The 22899-nt window shown below is 47.5% G+C and overlaps 1 protein-coding gene across 3 annotated transcripts in view; it reads right to left on the reverse strand.

The window, feature by feature from the left end:
- The window catches only part of MTIF2 (mitochondrial translational initiation factor 2), a 348454-nt gene that overhangs the window by 110015 nt on the left and 215540 nt on the right, over positions 1-22899 (reverse strand). For all 3 annotated transcript variants that reach the window (XM_078649490.1, XM_078649492.1, XM_078649491.1), the window contains exon 10: positions 739-991. In XM_078649490.1, the coding sequence (XP_078505616.1) occupies positions 739-991 (253 nt within the window). The remainder of the gene's footprint in view (positions 1-738; positions 992-22899) is intronic.

A 22899-nucleotide genomic window follows, 5' to 3' on the forward strand; every position in this document is an offset into this window, starting at 1 on the left:
TTGCAATGGGGAGGCACCATTAGGCAGGGAATAGATGGGGGATAAAGACTCAAAGCAAGGAAAGAGCAGTGAAGTAACAAAACAAAAACACAACGGGGAAAAAGTCTTTTGCCGCAAAGAAAGCGAAGAGCTTCAGCAGCAATAAGAATATACAATGGGAAGGAAAAACAGATGCACTCCCATTGAGTTCTTAACATCAAATGTCAAAGAAAAAAGCAAAAGGAAAAACAATTCTGTGATATTAGCAGTGGAAGAATACAACTCTTCGAATTCAAACAATCTGAGACCCTTCTTTGGGAAGAACAAACATGAGAAGACTGAGGAAAACCCACAGAATCAGGAACTTGAATTAGATAAAACAGCATCTAATCATGAGCAAGGAGCGTACCCTAAACCCAATCTAAGTATACGTTAAAGTATTGGTTACGATGTTATGTGTAGCGAGACTATCAAAAGGGTGCAATCAAACTAAGTGAAAGCCTGAAGTAGCTGTATCTAGAGATACTTCTATGACAACAAAGAAAATCCAGGTAATATGGCAGTATGTTAAGTAGACAAGACGTCTTTAGGGCAAAACCAGGGTATTTCCTGTGAATGAAGGATTGCATCTTGTTTCAGGGATATTAAGTCATGAACATCTAGAAATAGCCAAAGAATCCATTTGTTAAAATTAACTTTCTGTCAATTGGTGCACATAACACAGCATTTTAATTATTTAAACAAACAAGCAAACTGCACCTTTAATAATTACAGGCAGCGTCAAGCTTTCCTTCTCCCGGTTCTCCTTGGGTCTTGTACTCAAAAGATGTTTGTTAGCCATATACATAGAAGATTTTCTTTTTCTCCAGTGAAGATTGCTAAAGGCCTCTAGCTGTTTCTTGTGGGTGTCTCTGTGTTCTTTTTGCTTGGCTTCAATAACCTCTAGGTCCTCTTTTATTTTCTCCTGCTCTTCTACATATGTCCGCCATTCAACAACTTCTCTGGCTCTTTGCTGCAGGAACAGAAAACAAATGTAGTCACTCATCAATATAAACAAACTCAAACTTCTGTTGAATCTATTGGGCTGAGTCATAATGCCATATTTAATAAAAACAAATCTTATAAAATAGAATAAATATGTCAAAAATAAATTGAATCACATTCAAAGTAGACTTTCTCAACACTACTACATACGTGTCAGCGACTTGACAGCATTAAAAACAAGCATTTGCAATGCAATAGGTCTCACATTTGCAAGAGTTTGAGCTATTGGCATAGTAAATGACAATGTCGTTTTCTTATGTATTTTGAAAATCTACAAGCGGTGCTTAAACACTCATTTTGTACTTACAGTCCTTGCTTACGAGAAGCAAGGCTGCCAGTAAAAGAGGTGAAGTTACTGCCAGCCTACCTTCTTGTAAGCAACGACTATAAGTACAAAGTGCATGTTTACACACCTCTTGCAGGTTTTCAAACCACATAAATAAAAGGCATTGTAATTTACAATGCAAACAGCTCAAACTCTCGCAAATGCAAGACCTTTTACATTGCAAATGCTGATTTACTTTCAGTCATGGCATTTCTTAAAATGAAGGTCTAGATGATTTTATAGTTAAAGGTATCAGCAGAAGTGGCTGATAATTTGCCTGTCTTTCCTGCTTCCCACTTCTCTGTTATCACATCTTGCATCGAATGACCTGCGAACAAAACAAAAGAACAAGCCTGGAGTGCTAAGGGCATGACGGAGTGCAGAAGTTGCATGTTTGCGGATTAAAGCTCTAAGTATCATGTTTAAAAGATAGCGCCTTACAAACAGTAACTTTCTCAGGAACTGTAGGTTAGCTGAAATGTTAAATGCTTTATTCAAGTTCTGGCCTAGAGATAATGTTAGCTGTCTTGCTAATGCACAAGTTACTTACCTTCGGTAACGATATATCTGTAAGAAACAGTAGTTAGTGTTATATTCCTTACCTTAGAATATCCCCAGGCGTCAGACTGGATCCGGAAAGTTTTGCATAGCAGTACCCCTGCGCGTCGGTAGGTGTCGCCTGCGGCTCCGCGTCCGTCGTCGGCGTCGTTGCCGCCGGGATGACGTCGCCGGAGTACTTAGACGCCGCCCTCGCGCACCGACGTCAGTTCTTATAGACAGCTTTTCCGCGCCAGGAACGTAGAGCCATGATAAAAACCGACACGGGTGCCATAAAACTAGGGCCCTTAATGGGCCCTCAAAGGGATGTACCTTAACCCTAGATATCGGTTCGCAGAACGGGGAGGATGGGTGGGGCAGTAAGGAATCTAACACTAACTACTGTTTCTTACAGATATATCATTACCGAAGGTAAATAACTTGTGCATCTGAAAGAAACAGGTTAGTGTTAGATTCCTTACCTTAGAATAGATACCCCAGCAATACCAACCCCAGTGGTGGGTCTGCGAACCAATGATATCACCAGAAAGTCCTGGAGAACAGAACGGCCGAAAATGCCATATCTCCGGACTTGGCTGTCCAGGCAGTAGTGTCTAGCAAACGTGTGCAGCGAGGCCCACGTAGCTGCCTGACATGTCCTGCAAGGGGACTCCCCGACCCAGGGCAGTAGTAGCCGCCGTGGCCCGAGCAGAATGGGCCCTCAGCCCAACAGGGGGCTCCTTTTTAGCCAAAGAGTAGCATACCTTGATGCACAACACGACCGACCGATAGTCCGTTTGTGCACCGCCCGTCCCTTCTTAGCGCCCACGTAACCAACGAAGAGCTGGTCGTCCACCCGGAACTGGCATGTGCGGTCCAGATAGAATGAGAGCGCAAGTTTTGGGTCCAGACGTTGGAGCCTCTCTTCCTCTTTCGAGGGATGGGGAGGTGGGAAGAAGGTGGGCAAGGTGATGGACTGCCCGATGTGGAAGGCTGTGACTACCTTGGGCAGGAAAGAGGGACGCGTTCTCAAGACAACTTTGTCCGGAAGGACAGAAAGGAAAGGACGTTTGGAAGAAAGAGCCTGGAGCTCACTCACTCTCCTGGCAGAGGTGATGGCAACCAGGAAGGCAGTCTTAAGAGTGAGAAGACGAAGAGGGCAATTGTGAAGTGGCTCGAAAGGAGCGCACATCAAATAAGTAAGAACAAGGTTCAAGTAACACTGAGGCATCACGAAAGGAACAGGAGGAAACATGTGAGTATGCCCTTCAAGAATCAATTTACAACAGGGGACTTGAAAAGAGAAGGCTGATCAGGTAGCCTTAAAAAAGCTGAAATGGCAGAGAGGTAGCCCTTGATAGTGCCCAGAGCAGAGCCCTGCTGGGCAAGAGAAAGAAGAGGAGAACCTCTGAAAGGGGGGCAGAAAGAGGATCCACAGCCTCTGCTGTGCACCATGCCACAAATTTATTCCACCTGCAGGCGTATACTGATTTTGTGGAGGGACGCCTGCTGCCAGAATCACATCACAGACTTCAGGAGGCAAGTCAAATGGCCTCAACTGTCGCCGCTCAATCTCCACGCATGGAGGTGGAGACTGGACAGGTTCGGGTGGAGGACCGTCCCCTGCTGCTGCGACAGAAGGTCCTCCTGAAGAGGTAGACGAATCGGGGGATCGACTGACATGCTGAGTAGCTCGGGATACCAGTATCTTCGTGCCCAGTCCGGAGCCACAAGGATTACATGGGCCCGGTCGCGCCTGATCTTCTTCAGCACTCTGGGCAGAATTGGTATAGGCGGAAAGGCGTATGTATGTATGTATGTATCGCCTATTTGTACCGCGCTTACTGTCACCCAAAGGGTATCCTGGCGCTTGACACTTAGAACACCGTGATGTTATGCTGTTATGGCAATTACACTGCCCTAGGGAAAATATACGTTTTTAAACCTTTTTTAAAGGAGGGAAGATCCTCGACGATTCTCAGCGAAAAGGGTAAAGAATTCCACAGCTTAGCCACGGTAAATCTGAAGGCGCGCCCGCCCATCCGAGTCCTCATAATCTTGGGAACTGCCACCAGGCAAGTTGATGAAGAACGTAGCGCTCTGGCCGGCATGTACCATGAGAACAGCTTCTGCAGCGGAGCGGGCCCCTGCCCATGAAGGGCCTTAAAAACCAAGCATGCTGCCTTAAAATGGATACGCTGGAAAAGTGGCAGCCAATGGAGATCAGAAAGCGCCAGAGAAGAAGAATCAGAGCACAGCCGTGAAAGAGCCAGCTAAGCAGCCATGTTCTGTACTTGCTGCAGCTTGCCAACCAAAGTGGCTGGCGCCCCCAGAAGTAGTGCGTTGCAGTAATCAAGCTTGCTTAAGATGATACTACGCACTATCTCTGGGCGGGCGTGGACCGGGAGCATAGGGAGTATCTTGCGTAATGTGCGAAGCAACATCATGCAGGTGGCCACTGTTTTATTCACAAACACATCCAGCTGTAAATTAGCTCCCAACATCACACCCAGATTTCGAACAGAGTCTGCCGCCATAGCAGTGCCCTGGGAAGAAGACGGCCAAAAGTCCGTCGGCAGAGGCCTCGGGATACGATCCAGGGAGCAATGCAGTACCTCAGTTTTTGAGCTGTTAAATTGCAGGGAGTTTTGACGAAGCCATTCCGCAGTGGTTGTCATACAGCGATGGAAGGTCTCCTGGGATACTGCATCCCTACCTTCAAGAGAGAAAATTAGCTGCGTGTCATCAGCGTAGTTGGTGACTGTTATCCCAAAGGACTTGATCAACCTGACCAGAGGACGGAGATATAAATTAAATTAAATAGGACTGATGGCCGACCCTTGTGGTACGCCCTTTCCCACTTTTTTGATGACAAATCTGTAGGGCGGCAGGGCTACCACCTGATGTCTACCACCGAGATAGGAGACCAGCCAGTCCCGGGCCAGGCCGGCCAACCCAATTTCCTCCAGTCTGTTAACCAGGATGGCGTGGCTGACCGTATCGAACGCGGCCGACATATCGAGCAGCACTAAAAAGGCTGCCCGACCAAGGTCGACACGCGAACGTAGGTCATCCAAAACTACCACCAATGCTGACTCAGTACCATGGCCCGGCCTGAAGCCAAACTGAGCCACATCCAAACAGATGTTCGTCTCCATGAAACTGGACAGATGTTTGGTGACCAGTTTCTCCAAGATCCTAATAGGGAAGGGAAGCAACGAGATGGGCCTGAAGTTTGCCACGCAGGTGGGATCCAATGTTGCCTTCTGCAAGAGAGGAGAGACCACGGCCAGTTTCCAATAATCAGGAACTCGACCGGTACTGAGGGACTGGCAGCAGATGGCATGGAGGGGGGAAAGAGCTCTTCTTGAAACATTTTTCAGAACTTGTGAGGTAGCGGATCCAGAGGGGAGCCTGAGGACACCCCATTGGCCAAAACACAGAATTCCTCGAAAGAGGGAAGAGGAAAGCTGTTCAGCTGTACCTGCACCTGCCTTCCATCTTCCTCCAGTGACCCTGAAGTAGATAACAATGCGGGGTCAGGCGGACACTGAGGACAAGGGATGGCCGGGGCACACAGGTTACTCAGAATAGTAGCAATCTTATCAAATCAAATCAAATCAAATTTAGCTTTATTCGATTTACATAAGAAATCATAAAAGCATACAGGTACAGTTTATATTATGAATTTTAAAAGATTTCCACATCGAAAAAATTTATAAAAAAAAAAAAAAAAAAAAACCTGTAAAACATTTTTGCAATATATAAAAAGTCAGCGATAAACATATAACCGAAGAGTCTCATGTTAGAAACTTCTAGAGAATTTAAACATGTAAGACTTACACCATAGAGTTTCTGTATTTCATCACTGACATTAAAAAACGAGAAACAACAAAGATTACATGCACCTCATCTAACAAGAGTAACTTCAAATAAGCAGTTTTACATGTTCTTATGCCCCAGGATTTAAGAAGAGGTAAGAGGAAGGATTTCCTCGGGGCAGAGTAGAGATTACAGAAGAACATAATATGAATATTGCTTTGCGAAGAATGGTCATCGCATGGGCAAATTAAATTCGCCGAAGTCCAATCATTGTGTTTTGGAAGGGTGACCATACGGAAGAAGGTACCTAAACGCAGCCTTGTAAGAAGCATACGAGGGTAAGGTGCAGTTTCGATCCTGAGATACATTTGTAAACCTTCGATAGGGGTAATTTTTTGATAACTCAGGGTAGAACTCTTGAGTTTCTCAATGTTCCATCTAGCGCTTTCCAATTTTGTGATTAGAAGTTTTTTGAGAGCTGGCCTAGACAAGTTTTCTAGGGACTCTGGAGTATCATAAAATTCGGGGTGTCCAATTTTAGAGAACATCAGCTGGACGTGTCGTAACCATTTGATTTTGGATGCACCATCCAACTTTTTACAGTCCGTGATGAGTTCTCTATTAAATTGGCATTCCAAAGTGGTCCAGATTTTGTGCCACAACAAGCACGGTGATGACTTTATAGTGTCGCTAAGGTATTTGAGGCCAGTCTCAATGTGGGTGATAAAAGTCGAAGTAGATTTGCTCACACCTAGTAAGTAGCGGATAAAAAGGTTCTCACAGGTTTGTAGCGAGGACACGTTTTCAAAGCCCCATAGGCCTGCTCCATAAGTGACTGTCGCTATACACTTGGCTTGATAGATCTGTAACATCTCAGCAGTCGGTTTGCCCCCGATTTTTGCTGCGAAAGTTCGCAGGGCCCCAATGGCGCGACTAAAGGCAAGTTTCCTGGCAGATACTGCGTGTTTCCAACCTCCTTTCCTCTCAAAGACAACACCCAGATAGCAAAAGGTGTCCGTGCACTCAATTCTTTGCTCGTCAAGATATATCGAACATTGTGGCCTTTTGTTCTTTTGGGTGCATGACATGGAGAAAGTTTTGGAGATGTTGACTTTCAGATTTCGTTTCCCCATGTAAGATGAAAATTCAGTTACTGCTCTCTGCAGCCCTACCTTAGTCCTAGACATGATTGCCGCGTCATCGGCATATAAAAGAATTGGTACAGGCCTACCATTAACAGCTGGGTAGTCACTTGGCAGATTTATTAAATGCTCTACAATAGAATTTATATAAAAACTAAATAAGAGGGGCGCAAGTATGCAGCCTTGCCTAACCCCTCTATTTATGGCAAATTTCTGTGTGCATTGACCCTGGGACCCGAACCTCACTCTAGCCCCGGCATCTCTATATAGTTCTTTTATGAATATGATAATGGTGGGATCCACCCCGATATGTTCCAATGTTGACCAGAGCTGAAAATGGTCCACACAATCAAATGCTGAGCTGAGGTCAACAAAGGTAACAAACAGGTCCCCTTTTTTGGCCTCGGTGTATTTGGAGATCAATAGGGACAGGTTTAGGCATTGTTCCTGGGTACCCATTCCCTTTCGGAACCCGTATTGGAGTTCGGAGATGACCTTTTTCTCTGTCTCCCAGTGTTGGATTCTCTTAAGGACGATCCTTCCTGCAATTTTCATAAGGCCGTCCAATAAAGATATAGGACGGTAGCAAGCCGGATCGTCCCTATTCCCCTTTTTAAAAATGGGCACTACAATTGCATCTGACCAGGTGTTGATTAAGCCAGATTTGTTTCCCATATTTAAGACGTTAGTTAAGAGGGGAGCCCAGAATTCGAGGTTTGTTTTGTAAACGTCCACAGGGGTGTGGTCGGGGCCAGGAGCTTTCCCTGATGGGCTTTCCCTGATGGCATTTTCCACTTCTTGAAGAGTAAAAACCAGATCAATTGGATAGGGGGATACTGGGGGGTCACTTGACTGGTAATCCTGAATTAAATTATTCAAGGATGAGGTTTCCTTTTGTTGGTTCTGGGTGTCCCCCTGACTATTGGTATAAAGTTTGCCATAGTGTTCTACCCAGAGCTCTGCCGTAATTGCTACATCTATGCAATTGTCACTAACTTTTGTGTTATATACCGATCTTATAACTTTCCAAAAGAGATTAGTGTCCTTGTTCCTGGCAGCTTCCCCCAAAGCTTCCCAGGCCTCCCTTTTCATTGTTGCCTTGCGATGGTTAATTTCCCTTTTATACTCTCGTCTGGCCTTGGAAATTTGCACCCTATCTTTGGGAATAACATTTAAAACTTTCTTCAAATTCTTTAGGGCAGCTGTACACCTGGAATCGAACCACCCACGTGTGTGTTTCCCATTCTTTTTGTGGCTCCTAGTTAGCATATCTTTAATGTAAAGCTGAATATTAGCGAAGGCTGCCATGATCGCCTTTGGATCAATATCTTCTTCTAGACAGACAGATATGTCTGTAAAGCAAGATGATATGAGGCTGTGAAAGAAGATTAAGGGATTCAAATTCTCCCACTTTATCACATAGCCGTTTATTTTTGTTAAAGTGACCTCAAGTGAATATAGCGGCCCACTAGATTCCTTTGCTTTCTCGTCTGTGATCATTACCCCAAAAATAATAGGATAATGATCGCTCATTGGGTCGTCCCCAATCTCCCAAAAAGTTATAAAGTTGGGTTTAGTGGGCGACGTTAGTGCAAAGTCAATTGTGGTTTCACAGCCTCTACCATTATATGTTGGGGCAAAGGGAACTGGGGGAGAACATGCCTGATTAATGAAAGTAAGATCAAAAGAGAAAATGATACTGTTGAGGAGAGACCCCAAATTGGTGTGTGAGAAATGGAAAGGGCCATCCTCCTCGTGATCTGAAAGGCCGCACAAACCTAACTCAGAAGATGGGCAGATGGCACAATTAAAATCTCCCACCCATAAGACTGTGTGGTCCCCCGTGTTTTGATCTCTCACTTTATAGATGTGGTGTGACATTTTATTCAAAATCAATTCCATTTGATTAGCTGGCATGTTATTATAAAAATTCACCAGTATCACCTTTTGTGTGGTGCCCCATTTAAATAAAAGAATTTGGAAGTATTGATCAGAAAGGAAATCATATACCTTTATATCCCCTACATTCGATGTATATATGCACAGGCCCCCTTTATTTCGACCCTGGGGAGAGGGAACAGCGGGTGAATGAAATGTTCGATACCCCATAATGTGTCTTTCCTCTACAAGCCAAGTTTCTTGCAGGCAAAGAACGCCATGCTTCTGTACAATCTCCAACCAAGGTTTGTGGGTGATCTTATTACCCAGGCCTGCTACATTCCAAGATAGAAGTGAATGTTTTAAGTCACTATTTTTCTGGACTCGAAGGCTTGTGCCAGAGAATCACATAAGGCTTGGGAAGCCGGAACATCGTTGATGGCACAGGCAGGGCGAGAAAGGTCCTTGACGATCTTAAACAGGGTCTGGGATTTATTTGCTGCTTGCAGCAGCGTATCCTCTAAAAACCTGGCTTTGGCACACTTAATCTGTGCTTTGTAGTTCAGCAGAGTCTGTTTAAACAGGACTTTGTCAGACTCAAGGTACTGCTTTCTCCAGGTTCGTTCCGCCCGCTTACACTGAAGTTTCAGCTGGAGTAGATCTTGCGAGTACCAAGGCATGACAAGCTTAGTCCTGTCCCTAGTTTTCCGCAAAGGGGTCAATTGATCCGATGAGTCAGTGATTTGCCGGCTAAGTATCTCATAGCTCTCCTCCACGCTACCTCCCAGGGTAAATCCCTCTGAGAGCAGGGTTGGCAGGCTCGAATATTTCAAGAGCCTGGACCATTGCCTGCTAAGCTTAGTAGAAGCTCCTTTGCTGCCACCCCTCGATACAGCAGCGGGAAGAGAGAGGGAGAAATGAATAAGAGCATGGTCCGTCCAGCACTGAGGGGCAATATCCCGAATAACAACCTGACTAGTATCCGCAAAGATCAGGTCTAAGACATGACCCTTTTGGTGGGTCTTAGAAAGCACCAGCTGCTGCAGATGAATATTACAGCAGGCCTGGACCAAGTCTTTATAGGCTGAGTCCATAGGTCCATTAGGCCAGAGATTAAAATCTCCTAGAACCACGAGCCTAGCATGGGTATTGGAAAGATCGTAAATGAGATCTATTAGCTCATGCACAGTTTCTAAAGCGTTGGCCGGGGGTCTGTAACACAGCAATCCAGAGTGCAAGCCACCTCCCTGACCTTTTAGGAGGAAACCCATTAATTCACAGCCCGGGACTTCCCTAATATCCAACTGTGAAAGATCCAGTTCTTCCCTAAAAATAAAGCCCAAACCACCTCCTCTATTCCCTACCCGGGGGTTATGCCTAATTTTGTATCCCGGGGGGCAGGCTAGACCCAGCTCTACCGCGCTATCAGGTCTGGTCCATGTCTCTGTTAAGAAGAGCACGTCCAACTCAAAGAATTCGATGAGGAGTGCAATTTCTACATGACGCTTGCTAAGGGATCTAACATTGAGCAAGCCACAGGCCAGTGATTCCAAGCAGCTGGCGGAGATGGTATTTAATCTGCAGTTCGTAGGGGGACATGGATCCAGACTTACCAGTTCCTCTTTAGAGTATATTAAGCGGGCCGAAGGCGAAGAGGCAGCATTCCCGGCGCCTGGCGCAGCCTGTGTGTGAACGGGGGCAAACGGGCTTACCTCTAGCGCACCTCCGGCACGCCCCCGCTGCGCGCTTACGCTGCGCGTCTGCATTCTAGGTCCTTAAGTAAGGGTAGCCAAGTGCCCCAAAAATACTAGCACGCTACCCAAGATGGCGTCTTGGGAGCGTGTCAAACCCCTGAATACACACCCAAGATGGCGGTCGGCAACAACAGAGCACGGGGCTCACCAAAGTGGTGAGTGGTTATACCAATTATAGTGCGGGAAATGCGGCAAGAGTAGGGGTCTAGGCGCAGTACTAACACTAAAATAATGTAGTGCAAAGTGATAAAAAATTCGCGAGTGTCGAGCGGCGATTCAGCAGGAGCAGCGTTGCATACACAGCAGCGTTACACACACAAAAGCGTGGCAGTCAAGTTCGTACAATAAACCGCAGCTCCACTCGCGATGAAAAGCGTCTCCGAGCGAGTGCAGCCGTGGAAATTCCAACGCGCAGAACTGACGACATTGCGCGTTCTCTTCTGTGGCTAATAGACCTAACCAAGGCTCTCCCCACTGCTGAAAGAGACGTTGCGCCATGTCCGAGTTCAGACGCCATTCGTGATCCATCATGCACCGACGGCTGAGTTCGTCCGCACAGGCATTCAGGGAACCTGCCAGGTGTTGAACCACCAGGGTCACGCCCTGATGTTCCAGCCATTGCCAGAGGCGCAGAGCCTCCTGACACAGGGTCCACGACTCCACCGCGCCCTGTTTGTTGGAGTACCACATGGGGTGGTGTTGTTCGTGAACACCTGCACTATACTCCCCCCGGACAGAGAGGAGGAATGGTTTCAGTGCAAGTCGGATTGCCCGCAGCTCCAGAAGGTTGATGTGGAGCTGGGACTCTGCCGGAGACCAGAGGCCATTGATCTCCGTCTCTCCCATGTGGCCCCCCAGCCCAGAAGGGACGCATCCATCACTACTACATGCTCCGGTTGGGGTAGGGAGAGGGATCTGCCGCTGACCCAATCGCAGTCCGTGAGCCACCACTGCAACTGCCTCGCAGTGCCCTCCGAGATCAGGACATGGTTGGACAGGTTGCCTTGATGCTGGGTCCACTGAAACTTCAGGTCCCACTGCAGAGCCCGCATCCGCCACCGGGCGTGATGTACCAGAAGGATGCAGGAGGCCATCAGCCCCAGAAGCCGCAGCGTTAACCTGACCGAGACTCAGGATAAAGGCTGAAAGATCGGAATCAGAGCCTGAATATCCCGAACCCGCTGTTCGGGAGGATAAATCCAGAACCGCTCCGATGAAGAGGAGCTTCTGAGAGGGACACAGGTGTGACTTCGGCACATTGATGGAGATCCCCAACAGGTGTAGGAGGTCGGCCGTAGTCTGAAGGTGGCTGACGACTGTCATGGGCGAGCCCGACTTCAACAACCAGTCGTCGAGATAGGGGAAGACTGGCACCCCAATCTGCGCAGATGAGCTGCGACCACCGCCAACACTTTCGTGAACACTCGAGGGGCGCTGGTAAGGTCGAAGGGGAGCACGGTAAACAGAAAGTGCTTGTGGCCTACCGTGAACGGCAGGTAGCGCCGGTGGGCCAGCAGGACGGGGATGTGAAAAGAAGCGCCCTGCAAGTCCAACGCCACCATCCAGTCTCCAGGGTCTAGGGCAGCTAAGACCTGAGCCAAAGTCAGCATCTTGAACTTCTCCTTCCGGAGGAAGCAGTTGACGTTCCGCAGGTCCAAGATAGGACGTAGGCCCCCTTTGTCCTTCTTGGGAACCAGAAAGTAGTGGGAGTAACAACCACCCTCTACTTCTGGCCCAGGAACGCGCTCGATGGCCCCCTTGGCCAAGAGGGCCATAACTTCCTCTTGCAGAAGTTGCAAGTGATACCTCGACACGCGATGGTATTACGGTGGCTTGGCTGAAGGGGTCGCCTCGAAGGGGAGGGAGTAGCCCCTTCAGACGATTTGCAGCACCCACCTGTCCAATGTGATGGTGCGCCAGTGGAGGACGTGATGGCGAACCCTGCCCCCCACTGGCGTCGAACGGGCCTGAAAGCTCGGACTAGGAAGGCTCTGAGGCGGATGCTGCGGGGGTGGATATGGACTGGCCTCGCCGCCACGGCGGTTACCACTTCCGCCGCCACGCTGGATGTTAGTCTGCGGCCCGTGGCTGGCTGGACGTGAGGGGGCGCCCCTTCCTTGGCCACGAAAGGAGCTAAAGGCAGAATTTTGCTGGCGCTGGCCCGACAGGCCCAAGGACTTGGCCGTAGCCCTGGAGTCCTTGAAACACTCAAGCGCACTGTCTGCCTTGCTGCCAAAGAGGCAACGGCCATCAAACGGCATGTCCATGAGGGAATTCTGGACATCAGCCAAAAAGTCGGCGGACCTCAGCCAGGTGTGGCGGCGAACCGCCACCGTCATGGAAATTGCCCTGCCCACGGAGTCCGTGGAATCCAGCCCACATCGGATATAATACCGTGCTGCACCTCGCCCTTCCGCAAGGGCTTGAGCGAGTTTGACCCTGGCCTCCTCCGGGCAACCTGGCAGCACTTCCGCGACCATGTCCCACAGAGAGTGGGTATAACAGCCCAAAAGGCAAGCAGAGTTGACTGACCGCAACCCCAAACTGAGTGAGGAGAACAGTTTCTTACTGAACTGCTCATACCGTTTGGATTCCCGATCAGGTGGAGCAGTCGGGAATGCGGTCTGGGAGTTAGAGGCCTGGATAACCAGGCTCTCGGGGGTGGGGTGGGTGGACAGGAAGCTAGGGTCGCCCGGGGCCGGGCGGTGGCGCCTGGCCACGTTCCGATCTAAAGGGGGACCTGTAGCGGGCCTGGACCAAGTGCCCAACAGAACATCAGTAAGGGTCTCATTAAACGGCAGTAGAGGCTCCGAAGAGCTTGCCTGCGGTTTAAGGACCTTGGTGAGGAGGTTAGTCCTCACGGCCGCGACAAGGAGCTCAAGAGCCAAGGCCTTGGCCGCCCTCGTCAGCACCACGCTGTAAGCAGCCCCCTCCTCCGTAGCTACGGTAGGAGGGGAGACAAAGCCAGTGTCGGGCGAAGTGTCCAAACCACTGGCCTCCCCTAGATCCACTGCCCAGTCCTGAAACGACTGGCACTTTCGTGCCAGAGGGTCCTCAGACCCCTCCCAGTCCCCCTCGCCTCCCATCTCCTGATAGTCAGGTTCTAAGGATGGGGTCGGATCATAGAAGAATTGCTCTTCTCTCGGACCGAGGGAGGGACCGGGGACGACACCCTGGGGGTCGGCGGAGGGGTCGTAAGGTCTACCAGCAGCAACCCAGATCGGGACCCAGATCCGGTGGGGCCCTGCGGCATCGAGATCGGAGTCGTCGACGGGGCTGAAGCACCCGACGGCGCCGGGGCCGAAGCACCCGGCCTGCTTGGGCTCCCAGTCGGAGCCGCGGGGCCCGAAGGCGCTACAGCGGGACCCGACGGAGGAGAGAGCAGCCTCATGGCCATGAGGAAGGCATCGATCTCCTCCGGCGTCGCGTTCAGCCCAGGGACCGGCAGGTATGGAGCTGGCAGCGGCACCTGCGGCTCCGGCAGAGTCGCGCGGGCGGGGATGCCCGAAACCCCGGCCGCATCGCGCGAGCGTCGGGGGGGGGGCGGAAGACCGATGTTGTCTCTTTGACTTCTTGTGCCTCTTAGCTGAGGACTTTGAGCCCGACGAATGGTGTTGACTCGCCGAGCTTCGATGACTGTGGCCCTGCGACCGGTCCTTCGACCTCCTTCTCGACCACGGGGCCGACTGCCGGAGCTCGAGGCGCTTACGTGACCGCTCCCGCCTAGCCTTCGACGTCAAGGCCCGGCAGTCGGGGCACGACTTGTCATCATGGTCGGCCCCAAGGCAATACAGGCACCGGCGGTGGGGGTTGGTAACCGACATCAGTCGGTTGCAATCGGCACAGGGCTTGAACCTGGGCATCCCTACCGGCACCGATAGTCTTTACGACTCGAAACAGGATCAAAAAGATCGAAAAAGTTAGTCAAAAAGTGACTAAGGAGTACTGCTTTTTCCGGATCTGCGCTTGCTGGCGCAGAAAAAAGAAGAACTGACGTCAGCACGCAAGGGCGGCGTCTAAGTACTCCGACGACGTCATCCCTGCGCCAACGACGCCGGACGCGGAGTCGCAAACGACGCCTACCGACGCGCACGGATACTGCTACGCAAAACTTTCTGGATCCAGTCAGCCCCCTGGGGATATTCTAAGGTAAGGAATCTAACACTAACCTGTTTCTTTCAGATCTAATGTTTTGTAAATGTTATTATTAAAAGTTTAAAAAAATGAAGTTGTTGTTTAATGGGCACATAGTGTACATTTCTGATTAACTATCTAGTTGTAAGGCATTGCCTATAGATGCTTTGTTGGTGAACGCCGAACAGTGAGCACTTCATACTCAGGCTATTTGAATGCGTTCTTTGGAACAAGGCATTCTGGCTGGCTCCAGCCAGTCCTGAGCCCCAGTAGCTAGCAGGCAAACAGCCCTTACAACGCATAGTTCGTAAGGATAAGCTACTTACCTATAATCCTAGTTCTCTTCCAGGGGTATCCTCATCAAAATCAGAAGCACTGAATATTCCCGCCCATGCGCAGGGACCTATATATATATATATATTCCCTGAAAAACCATAGGTTTTACAGACGTTATAGTTAGGAATTAGCATTTAAAAAACCTTTGAAATTCACTGAAAACAACACAGGTTTCAGGGACGTTATAGTTAGTTGGACATTTGACTCATAAAACCAGAGAAATTTGCCTGTTATAGTTAGGTGAGCTAACTATAACTCGCGTGCTCGCAATGCACTGCTGATGATGTCACATATTACATCACTCATGACATGGTCAGTGACATCACTGATGACATCACTGATGACATCACTCATGACATCATCCAGTGAATGTGTGTTACTGTAAAGGTTAAATATGTTTTATATATATACATGCCAAGGTGTATTGAAGAATGAATGCATTTACAAGTGACTAAAGGAATTATTTCATATGTGCGTGACTGACTGTATAAGTGAGTGATTGAAAGGGTCTTACTGAATGCATGGGTTAGTAACTAAACTGTGTAAAAGTCTGTATTAGTCTTTCCGATGGTGTGTAAGCAACTGCATGGGTTGCTGAATAGCTACATGAGTGTCTGTATAGGTTATTGATTTGTTGCCCGAGTATCTGTATGGGCCCCTGAGTGTCTGTGTGGGTGGGTGCATGGGGGAGTGTACGAGTCCGTGCATAGATGTCTGAGTGGGTGATTCAGTGGTTGTATGGATTAAAAGGTGCATCTGGGAAGGACTGCATGGGTGAGTTAGTGTGTGTATGGGTGTGTTTGTGAGTAAATGAATGTCTCAGTGGTATATCTGTGACTAATTACATATGTTTTAAGGCACTATATGTGAGTGTTCGAGTATATAAATGAGTATACGTGAGACTAAGTTATTTGAATTGTGCGTGTATAAATAAGTGTCTGCTTCTATCCGTGATTGTATAATACAGTAAACACGTGTTAGTATCTGTATAAATAAGTGATGTGCTATGTCTAAAAACAACGAAGTTGGTGTGTATAACTGTATACATGAGTAAATGGGTATGTGATTGATTCTTTGCTTTACTGACTAGGCGTGTGAGTAACTCCATGGATGACTGGCAGAGTGTGACTGCATGTAGAGATGTATGAGCGCATATTACAGTCCTGTATTGAAGAGTAACTAGAAGTATAAGTGACTGGATGTGTGTGTAGACCTAGGAAATAGTGAGTGTTATGTAGTATATGGCATTCTTGTGGGTATAGTTTCAAAAATAGTAGTCTGCATTTTAAAATGGGTGTATCACAGTTTATATTAGAGCATCAGTATGTGCATCAGATTATCACGTGGATGATGTCATCAGTGATGTCATCAGTGATGTCACTGACCATCGTAGATGATGCGCATTTCGTATACGGCGAGTTCGTGGCACTGCGTCCCGCGTACCATAATGTACGCATGAAGTCGCCCCAGCTGCTACTTTGGTATCCAACAGGTCACGCGTTACGTCATGTACGTATGGGGTAGCAGTACATGCTGCCAGGCTCTGTGATACGTCAGACAAGTATAGTGTCGCGCCGGGTACGCCATTCACTCGGGGGGGGGGGGGGTTGTCTCAAAAGTATATCTAAATAAGTGTATATGAGAGCAAGCGATAATCTAAAATATTTTAAACATTTATATATTTCTACTGTAATAAACTTATATTATGATAAATATATTTTGTCAAAATCGCGTTGAGTGCGGCCTCCTTGAGCGCTCGGTGCGTGATTGCCCTGTGACCTTAAAACAAAGCATCTGATTTGTTTATAACATTCCCCATTGTAACAGTTAGAAGATCGCACCCATTTTAGTCATTCTCTCTACAGAGTTTGATGAGACACCTCTTCTGCTTAGAGAGCTTCTTTTGAAAACTTTTTCCTGTATACACATAACTTATACTACACACAACATGCAACGATCATCTAGATCAATATTCATGGTCTGTACATTAGCCATCCACGTGTGATGGCCATGCATCTTAAACGTTACATGAAAAAACAAATGTGTGTTACACGATGGCCCTGGGGTGTGTCTGTGCACATTATTGTGCTCCCTTTCGGCCTGGGTATTGGTGGTTCTAAGAAGTATCAGAAGCCACGGGCAGAGTGCATATCCTAGATCACATGTGACAAACAGTAAACAGCAATGTGTAGATTTCTTTTTCTGTACGCCCTGTTGTCAGGCTTTACCAGTATAGTAGTGTGTGATATGTGAGGCTTTCAGATTCACGTTTGACACGCATTGCTGGACTGTAATGAGCGTTATCATTGTGTATGACGTAGCCTCACTGCTGATCCTCCCTCCATCGGAGCACATTTACATGTGTACCCTTTGCGATACAAACACTTTCAATAATACCGCACATCATTGACGTGCGTGTCTCCGCATATCCACAACCTTGACAATGACATGTGATGTTCGCCATTCAATCTTTCGAACAGCATCTCATTAGCGATACTTGCCGCCCTCCCGAACACATGCTACATTAATGTAAATTGCGCTTTCTTCGACGTCAAAACTACAACATTAACACACATAAGTACACTTCCTGGCCAGGCAGGAACTGAACAACGCCCAGGTCCCCGGAATAATTATTCACACCCCTACGCTGGCCTGGCGTACGCAAGCCCAGCCCACTTTGCGTACGTATAAATAAGATAACGACAACGCCACATGTCCCACTTCTTCCACACTGCCTCAGGTGATATGGCTGCATCCACCTCGCATATCACAATGCGCAATAAAAAAAAAGGGATCCATGAGGTGTACACCATCCTGCAATCAACACTCCATCTGAATTGTGAGCACTGCTGCCCATAGCGTTTGCTCACACAACAATGATAGCAGGTGAGCAGTGGGGCGTGGGTTCACAGGGGCTGCAATTGAGCGCGGTGCGGTGGGATGGGCATCACCCTAGCCGCACAGGTGCGAACAAGCGATGTTGCTGTGCGTAATGATATGATCTCTGACCTGATTCAGTCTCATCTCTGTCTCATTTTAAAGACCTGCTGGACCGTACTGTAGGCCTGAGCCAGCAGGCAGGGCTGCCCTACAGACACGTGTTGAGCGCCTGAGTACGCATGTGCGAATAAGCGATGTTGCCGTGCGTAATGATGTGATCTCTGACCTCATTCAGTCACATCTCTGAGCGGGTGAGCAGTGAAGCCTTGGTGCGCAGGACCTACAATTGAGCACAGTGCGGGGGAAAGGGCTGGGATGCAGCACCCTGGGTGCACAGGTGCAGGCAAGAGATTTTCCTGTAGCTAATAATGTAATCTCTGGCCTCATTCATATGTTTCAATATAAGAACTTGCTGGACCACACTCTTTGTTGCGGACCCCAGCATCCTAGACAAACGGGTGACGGGAGGGTAAACACTGAGGGCTGGGCACAGTATGCCGACGCTCTGTCTCCTCGTCCCTCTGTTCTTTTGACTCCCCCTCCCCTTCTCCCTTCCACCCACTCCCTCCCTCTCCCTCCCATTCTCAGTATCCTCCTTTCATTCAAACTACCTTTCTTTACCTCTTCCACATGGCATAGATACTTATATTTCATTTTTGTCTTGCAGGTTTTGAACGCTGCTTCCACAGGGGTCCAACCCATGTATTTTATTTTATACTGTTTGTTCTAATAAACGTACGTTTCCATTTATTTGTGTTTTATTAAAGGTTATTTTTTTTCCCAATAAATTTCTGAGTGTATAGGTTTTCCTTTTCTGACTACACTAGTCTATAGTTTACTGTGAAAATCGTCTGTTTATAGGAGATTATGAGGGCAAAAACTTGTAATTTAGCGGTGCACCTACCAAACATAATCCAACTGACTATTGCACAAATGAAGCCTGGGTAATTCTACAACTGCAAGGGTTCTATGAGTGTATCATTTTACAACACCATGAGTACTGCTCGTGTGAATACAGAACCAATAAGGCAGTGCCTAGGACCACCGAGGCTTCAGGGACTGCCAAGGCCTACCCTGCATATTTAAGTAAAGCCCCGGAGCGTGGCGATCCCTGGACTTCCGTTGGCCTCGAACCCTCCGAACAACTACAAAACAATGCCCGGGAAGGTGACGGTCCCATAGGCTGTGAAACGTCTTGGGGCCCTCTCGCGCCTAATTTACTTGCGAGATTAAGATCCCCAGTTCCACAGAGACCCCGCAATATAATAATAGGATTGGCCACAGAACATTACCCACCAGGCGCCTCATTTAAATGAACGGGTAACACTCCGCTTTTTGTTTTTTCCTTCGCTCCCATTTTTACCATCCAGATCCGCTCTATTACAGCGATACAAGGTTTTCCTCCTCTCGCTTCAACTAGTCGAACAAGGATTTGCTATCACAGGTTGGAAGCCATGCACCCGCACTCTAATAGCAAACACACATGTCCCGCGGATGCACACCCCGGGGCATTGTATGAGCTGCGCCTGAGAAGTGGCGCTCCCTAGGAGCATGATGCATTGGTTACTACAGAATTAGTATAAACGCATACTAACACTACTTGCACACGTGTAGTACAGCGACCAGAGTGTAGTGAAGAGGTAGAGGAAGCGCATAATCTAAAAATATAAATCCTACCAGAGGTCGGATGACATAGTTCAATGAGCCGACGACCCTGGGATGAGTAGAAACAGCTACACGACGAAAACAGGTCTTCAGCACAACGCAAGCAACTTTGAAATATTGGCGAGTGCTGCCTTCTTTTTACCTTCTCCCGCTCGTCGCCAAACTTATGAACTGAAGTGGCAGACAGCAGTGGATCCGATAAGTAGATTTATTGCAGGAAAACAAGACACCTTAAACAGCCACCAACAGGAGCAGACAGCAGGGCCTCCGTCTTCTCCAGCACCGTATACAAACTCCCCAAGGTTCCCCTCATGACAGCCCAACATTCTAACATTACATACTTACATTCCAGTAGAATTATATACTAACATTCTAATATGACTTACATTGGAATACTACACAGAGCACATGACTTTACAGCAATGAGCTCATGGTTTCATCCACGAGTCTTGAGAACGGTAGGGGGAGTAGTTCCCGTCCCACTCCCTGTATTGTATAAATGCAGACTAACACTACTTCCACAGGTATGCTACACTGCCAGAGCACATCACTTTACAGCAATGAGTTCAAGATTTAGGCTCACAGTTTAATCCCTGAGTCTTCAGACCAGTAGGGGAGACTACTTCGCTTCCCACTCCCTATATACTATAAACGCATACTGACACTACTTACACAGTTATACTACAGCGGCTAGTATCCTACAGCGCCCACAGCCCATCACTTTACAACAATCAGCTTGGTTTCATCCCCGACTCTTCACACCGGTAGGCGTGTGTACTTCACTTCCTGATTCCGGTATACTATAAACGCACGATAGCGGTCAGTATTTCGCATCCCACTCCCTTTATGGTATAAACGCCTACTAACACTACTTGCACACATATACTACAGCGCCCAGAGCCCATCCCTTTACAGCAATCACCTCGGTTTCATCCCCAAGTCTTCACACCGGTAGGAGTGAGTACTTCGCTTTCCGCTTTCGGTATAGTATAAACGTACGATAGAGGTCAGTAGTCCGCTTCTCACTCCCTCTATGGTATAAACGCCTACTAACGCTACTTGCACACGCATGCTGCAAAGACCAGACCACATCACTTTACAGCAATGAGTTCACGGTTTTGGGCTCTCGGTTTCATACCATAGTGTAGCACCACATCATATCAGCACCATGTCAGTCTGAGCAACACCGCACTTTCAGACCGGTAAGAGTGACTACTTCGCTTCGCACTCCCCCACAGACATTACAGTGCTCCTACCCTCCTTTCCAACTTTTTTTCCCTTACTCGCTTCAACTGAATCACAAAATGGCGGCCAACTACTTCGCTTTCCGCTTCCGGTGAAGTATTCCTATAGGTTCTGTATCGATTCCCCTATTTCCGGCCCCGTTCTGGTTAATACTTAACTAGCAGCCGACCCACGGTGCAAAAAAACGTTATCTGATTAAGCCACACCACGGCACAGAAACGTGTTATCTGATTAGGTAATAACGCATGCCATCTAATTAGACAAGCACTATTCCTCCAGCCCCTGATAAGGGATACGGAGTTCTCAAAACAAATCAAACCTATGACAACCTGGGAAAATCCCTGCGGCCATTGTTTTGATTTCACCGAGAACTTCAGCAAAAGAATGTGCGAACAAGCCCGTTCGTATGACATCCTTATTGACGTATCCATGTCCATCCTTACGTCAATCTCGACACCTTACAGGTATAAATATTACCGACATTGCCTTAAGCAAACACACGCGGTGGTGACGAGATCGGAGCAGCGAGACGCGCTGAGGAGCCCAGCAGAGAGCGAAGCCCACACGCGCTGCCCCGCCTTCCTGACGCGCTGAGAACGAGAAGCTGTTTTTCTCCTGCCGATAAATCCAGCTCCGGCGCTTCCAAGCAGCCCTCGCAGGCAGCTGGAATATCAAGACCAGAGACGAGAGATACCAGCCCTCAACCATTCTAGATCTCAGGTACAGAACTGAACAACCCCTTGCAGAGAATTCTTGAGTCAGTCACTTGGCAAAACAAAATTAACTTAAACTGCTACTTATCTACTCCCGCCCACGTATTAGGCTTAGGTCAGGTACACTGGGGTAGGCGTGGTTAGAAGCACCAGTTGAGTACGATTAGTCAAATGTATATATGTATGTATCTATTTCATCAATTTTAACTATCATATGGCTTAGAAACCATATCAATGCTTCTGCAGTATTATTTTATACTTCTGCTTTTATTGTATGCACTTTACTTAACCATAAGTATCGCAATAATATCGATTCATTTCTCTTGTACGAGAAAAGAGACTGATCAATAAATAACATCTTTTATTGAACACGCCCGTCTCTTCCTTTTCTCTACAAACTGGTGAAACTAAGAATGCACGTACTGACTGAGTAAAATAAGTTGTCTTTTGTTTTCACACGACTCTAGAGATACACTCTTGATTGGGGGAGAGCAAAGTTGTCATGTTCATGTTCATGTTCTATGGTTGTCAGAAACTAAATCCCTTCTTGTCTATCCAGGGAAGTTAAACTCCTCCTTGTCTATTCGAGAAAGTTTCTAGTGAACTCTGAGCTAGCTGGCAAAACCAAAAACTTTAAGTCTAATATCGTCAGTAGAAGACCTAGTTAACCTCTGCCCTAGATCTATACTATTGAAGATATTATTCCAATGCGCAGAGCCTATTGGGATAATAGGAACTCAACTACAGTTTCATCAACGTTTGGATAGGCGATAAAACTAACGCAAGACATTAGAGTAACTCAGTCGTGCTTTTTCACACAGAGCCCCTTTTTTCCCATAATACTCCAAAGACGTCTGGAGTGGGTAAAAGGTCATATCCGCCAAACCTCGCAGGAGGAGACTCCTATGTATGGTTCTTGGTTTATTCAACGTTGAAGGATACACTGTTCCAAAATATTGGGCATCTAATCTTTGTTTCCATAGAAACCTGATCTGCAAACAAACAGGATAACCTTCCCGTCAGTAAAATGGTAGACAGTGATGATGAAAGGGAGACAGCTAGACTAGCAGCTGAACTCGTAGCAGCTGATAATACTCTGCTACAAAATGACCCGGATGCAAAACTCATCCCGGTCAACATAAGAAAATCTATAACTTTAAAACTTATAGAAAATGGACTGACATCGAGAGGTGGTACAGTCATATTCGTAATTGAGGCACACGAATATCGGCAGACAGAGGTATTCTATTCATGGATAAACTTTCCAGCAGCAAACGCTGTAACAAAAGAGTTCCACTATTATAAGATAGAGGAACCATCGGATACTTACACTCCTTTCGAGGAGGTGGAAGTACCACTCAAATTCCAAGAGCACCTGCTCTTGT

The sequence above is a fragment of the Lissotriton helveticus genome, chromosome 6, assembly GCF_964261635.1.
Source record: "Lissotriton helveticus chromosome 6, aLisHel1.1, whole genome shotgun sequence".
In the NCBI taxonomy this organism is placed as follows: domain Eukaryota; kingdom Metazoa; phylum Chordata; class Amphibia; order Caudata; family Salamandridae; genus Lissotriton; species Lissotriton helveticus.